The sequence below is a fragment of the Cucumis melo genome, chromosome 7, assembly GCF_025177605.1.
Source record: "Cucumis melo cultivar AY chromosome 7, USDA_Cmelo_AY_1.0, whole genome shotgun sequence".
In the NCBI taxonomy this organism is placed as follows: Eukaryota; Viridiplantae; Streptophyta; class Magnoliopsida; order Cucurbitales; family Cucurbitaceae; genus Cucumis; species Cucumis melo.
In genome coordinates, this window is record NC_066863.1 from 28204815 (window position 1) to 28209829 (window position 5015).

Here is a 5015-nt window from a genome sequence, read left to right on the forward strand (position 1 = left end):
ATGTGGGATATATGCTCCATTAGCTATTTCACTAAGATTATCCTCGATCTTAACCTTGGTCGAGGTCGAACATACTTCCTGTTTGAGCTTTGACCCTAATTAATCTTCTTTTCAAGACCCCATTTTGGTCCCAATGTGGTATATTTTGCCAAAACCTTTTTTTTTCTTGACTTTGATGCTTATATTCTTATTTTGTGTCAATTATACCATTAAGTCCAAAATCAAACATAAATGGACTCAAATAATCGCATTAAAAACTAAAATACATAGTTTTTTTTTAAACCGTGGAACTTAGAGATTTAAAAAGTTTATAATGTTAAAAAAAAAGAAGCATGTCAATTACTATATTAAATGCACCCTAGTGAACATATAGATTAGTTGGGTCAAGATGAGCACAATTCAACTTGCAAAATGTCGTAGCATCAAAACTTCAAAGTTAGAGATTCGATCTATCCACTTCATACATTAATATAATACCTTTTCAGAAGAGAAACTCGATACTATATAATATAAATAACCAATACGAGAAAGTAAAAGTAAAAGTAAAATTTGGAGTGAGAAAAAAGAATATTTGATAGATAGAAATGAATATCGTGTTTTCTAATTATTAATAAATAAATAAATAAATTGAGTGTCGTTTGTTCAAAATCCGTTGTAGTCTAGTTGGTTAGGATACTCGGCTCTCACCCGAGAGACCCGGGTTCAAGTCCCGGCATCGGAAACCTTTTTTAAAAGAGTTTTATAATTTACAACTCTTCCACTTTCGTTCACTACATTGTGCGATGACAACTTGAATCATCAAGAAAAAGTAGAATTTATTTTATAATGTGTTTTTATGCAAATTTCTGTTTGAAATAATAAAGATAAAGCATTAATTTAAGCCAAGACATGAAGACATTAGAAAAGACATCCAATGGGTGCTCCCAAACACAATTTTCCAAAATTCTGTCCCGCATTCCTTCTCATGTTTGGGTATATAATATATATAGTAGACAGCTCACGAATCGATATATATATATATATATATACAGCTCACTGGAAGAACGGTGAGTTGAGTTGTGTTCATCGGACAAAGTTGATTGAAAACTAGAGGGAAAAAGGAAGGAAGTCACCGATGGCAGGGGCATCTGAAGCTGCTCCCCATCCTTACGTTCCCACCGATCTCAAACTCCCTGACTATGTTCCTATTTCACTTCCTCTCTCTACTATTCTCGGCGGCTACCTCCTGTCTTCTCTCTTCCTCGTTCTCCTTCTTTGGACGCTTTCCGGTATGCTTTCCTTTCCTCTTTCGCTTCCATTTTTCTTCGATTCTGTTTTGTGTTTTTCAATTTCTGTTTTGTGTGAATTGTAGGTGAACACCGATTGTTTTCCTTATCTGTTCTAGCTTGTTATTGCGTTGGATCTTTGTCTGCTTGTTAGGAGTTGCATGATGAGTGGATTAATCGGGAACAAAAAATTTAATGATTTCGATGGTTCTACTTTTTGTTGTGTCCTCTGAGAATTTTGTTGCTTTTCGCGTCGTTTTGAATGTCTTCATTGAATCTGAAGGCTGGTGATGAAACCGATGTGAAAATTGAATTCTGTGTTTCGTACGATTATTGTGATTTTTTTTTCTTTTAGAGAGGATCAAGATCCGCTAAACAGATAAGAGATGCTGGATTTTCCTTGTGTTACTACTTATCTGAGTTGTGCTCTTTTGGTCTACTTGTCCAATATTTGGTCTCTATGAAATTAGTGCTTGAACGTTTTTTTCCTTGGACATGGAACTTTAAGTTAAGGAGAATATTCGATGGAGATGGTGTATTTCAGAGAAGTTGTTCGATAATTTAGAAAATTCATGATGGAGGGAAAAACTGAGGAGCGACATTTAGGAATAATAAGGAGATTTAACGGATGATGGAAGAAGGAGAATGCAGAAGAAGTTGGATATGAACTGAATGATGACGGGGAGAAACAAAATTCAGAGCAAAGGTAGAGTGTTGTACAAATATTGGATCCTAACACATGAATATTGTAGGAAACAATTGATAATGGGCAATAGATTCAAAGATTGTATCAAGGGCTCGAAATAGGGAGAGTCACAATTGTAAACAACAGAAGCAACTAATTATGTTGGTGTAAAATCATTGGGAGAAGAAACAAAGGGAGGTACATTCTAGAGATTCTAGGAAGTAGTAGAAAGTTTGGGACCTTGTAATTTATTGCTATCATGTTCTCTTTGACTTTTCCTTCAATCTTTAATTTGTATCCGCTCTTGGAAATGGAATTTTAAAATGGGAGAATGTTGTTGGAAACTTGCATTGTAAAAAAGAAATTTTTGCATCCATGAGGGAGAAGATAATTGATTACCATCTCAGTAACTTTTCAGAAAAACCAAGATGTTTATTGTGACTGCAATATTAGGATTAAAAAAAAAAAAGAAGTTTGACGTTGCCCAGGAAAGCTCAGGCTAGGCATTTTGTTTTTCTTTTCTTTTGTTCTTGTAAAAGATAGCATAGAAGCAGTCATCAATAACTGAAAAACTCTAGTTGCTGTCACATCATTCCTTGTTGCAACATTCTGACAATACTGACATAACTGTCATCTTAGCTTATAGTTGAAGAAATTGATCTCCAGCACCCAACACTCATGTTGCAAGCTATGATATATTTTTCTTTTCTAGTGCTCCTTGTGTTGCATGTCTGATTTTTCAACCCATAGTTGTTGTACTAAAATATAGTACATCTTGTGTTTCTTTCCGTGTGTATACTTGCTCTCTCCATCTTTATCTTTATCTTCTTTTTAATCTGAATTTAGCAATGGAAAAAACTGTAGTTCTAGTAGTGGTTCTATGCTTGTTGATTTCATCTTCATTCTCCCCTTATAACAGGACGACTTACCAAAAAGACAAAGATTGATAGGTTGCTGATGTGCTGGTGGATATTTACTGGCCTTACCCACATGGTTCTCGAGGGTTACTTTGTTTTTTCTCCAGAATTTTACAAGGACAAGACTTCTTTCTACCTTGCCGAAGTTTGTAAGTGAATTTAATTCACTATTTTAGTACCATAACTGTGGTAGTTAAAGAGGCTGTATGGATAATCCTCTAACTAATAACTTCGTGCACAACTTGTCAGGGAAAGAATACAGCAAGGGAGATTCTCGATACGCAGCTAGGGAGTCTGGAATTGTCGGTATTGAAGGACTGACTTCTGTTTTAGAGGGTCCAGCTTGCATCTTAGCAGCGTAAGAATTTATTACTTGGAATTTAGAAATGCTATACACACAAGGAATCGTATTATTGGAAAATTGTCGAAAATAACATCTATTGTTTTCGGTTTTTATTTTACAACTAGCACCCTTTTAGAGAAATCGTTAAAATAGTTTTTTTTGGTGCCAAGATTAACCCTGAGAATTGAACAGAAACTTAACTTGTGTTAATCACATATAGATCTTTTTTGGGTGGAATCTTAGCCAAGACAAAGATCAAGATTAGATCTAACTTTTCTCGAATCACTTAATCTTTTGTAGAACTTGATTCATCGTAAACATTTGCTTCATCTATCTTTTCCAAATCGTGTTATCTTTTGGAAATGAAGATTAGATATTACAGAAAATCTGATAAAGGATTACAACAATTGAATCTTCATCTTAGTCAAGATTTCTCTGAGAAATCCCAACATAATTCATAATTTGGAAGTATGAGTAAAATTAGTCAAATTTGTATAGGAACCTCGACCAAAGAAAAACTATTACAACGAATTGTCAAGAATGGTGCTAGTTGTTAAGGATGAAAACTTTTAGAGGCTATTTTTGGAAACATCTCCTGACTATTTCAAGTTCTGAAAAAAAATGTTTCTAAGTAATCGAATTAGGGGCGTAATTTTGTCGGCCTGGTTAATTTGCAGGTACGCGATAGCATCGGGAAAGTCGTACAGTTACATACTACAGTTCGCCATATCATTGGGTCAGCTCTACGGGACATTGTTGTACTACATAACAGCTGTGTTAGATGGTGATGATTTTTCTTCAGGTCCAATTTATTACTATTCATACTACGTAGTGGCAAACTCATTCTGGCTTCTTATCCCCTCGCTTATTGCTATACGGTGTTGGAAGAAAATTTGCAATGCAATGAGCATTGAAAGCCAAATGAAAACCAAAAGCCTCTAAGTTATCAATCATGTACTACACAAAATTCTTGTTGTATTATTGTATGCCATTTAGTAAACTAGACATTGCTGGAATTTTAACGTTTACTTGAAAAATTGGGTATGTTTTTCTTCATCATCGGAGTGTTTGATTGATTTTATTAATAGTGGATATCGAACCTTTAACCTCTTTAAGAAAGAAGGTTATCTCAATTAGTATTAAGTTAAGCTCACTTAGATAAGTGTTTATAAGAGTAAAGTGTTTCTTAATTTTTCTTTTTCTTTTTTTATTGTTTTATGCCATTAGATTTGCTTCGCAGAGCTATAAAGTTTGAGTGAGCTATGTCAAATGAAGAGGCAACGTTAAACTAGTGGATTTTTGCAAAGGAATTGTGGTAATTAGAGTAAATATATGGATGATTATTAAAGAAAATTCTAAATAAAGTGTCAAATTTTTTTATTTATGAAATTAAGAGATTTAAGTGTCAAAGTTTATAATTTGAGTTAATATAATCTTAAAGTCTAGAGATATAAATTGATATTTTTTCTAACATTTTAGAACTCAATAAATAACAAAGTAATTGGAATGTGTTTCCACAACTTGTGTGTTCCACTTTGCTGACCATTATTTTCACTAATGCTAAAAAGAATATCAAATATTTTTCATGGTCGAGGATCCAACCCTTTTCTTATTCTCACAATCTAAGGTGCACCAACACCTAAATACGAAAACCCAAAAACACAAAATATATAAACTAGGCAACTAAAAAACACAAATCTTAACACAAAATAATACTCCAAGATTAAGAAAAATGAATGAGAGAGAGTAATTGAAGTGAAAGAGAAAGATTGTGTAGATAAAAATAGGAAAAAAGTGATTTGGGT

General features: G+C 33.6%; 1 protein-coding gene and 1 non-coding gene across 2 annotated transcripts; both read left to right on the top strand.

Moving 5' to 3' along the window:
• The first annotated feature begins 648 nt into the window (after window positions 1–648).
• TRNAE-CUC (transfer RNA glutamic acid (anticodon CUC)) lies at window positions 649–721 on the top strand. Its single transcript has one exon. It is a non-coding gene; the product is annotated as a tRNA-Glu (tRNA).
• A 143-nt stretch (window positions 722–864) lies between these two features.
• Window positions 865–4266, top strand: LOC103494647 (probable 3-beta-hydroxysteroid-Delta(8),Delta(7)-isomerase). Its single transcript, XM_008455939.3, has 4 exons — window positions 865–1268; window positions 2870–3016; window positions 3117–3225; window positions 3888–4266. Exons 1-4 carry the CDS (start codon window positions 1115–1117, stop codon window positions 4150–4152), a joined length of 675 nt encoding a protein of 224 aa, XP_008454161.1. The 5' UTR covers window positions 865–1114; the 3' UTR covers window positions 4153–4266.
• Window positions 4267–5015: the final 749 nt, after the last annotated feature.

Bases quoted from the DNA above. Each gene is read 5' to 3' on its own strand.
- LOC103494647 (XM_008455939.3), top strand. From the start codon at position 1,115: ATGGCAGGGGCATCTGAAGCTGCTCCCCATCCTTACGTTCCCACCGAT. The intron at 1,269-2,869 runs GTATGCTTTCCT...CCCTTATAACAG, and splicing joins CCTTCTTTGGACGCTTTCCG to GACGACTTACCAAAAAGACA. The intron at 3,017-3,116 runs GTAAGTGAATTT...ACAACTTGTCAG, and splicing joins TTTCTACCTTGCCGAAGTTT to GGAAAGAATACAGCAAGGGA.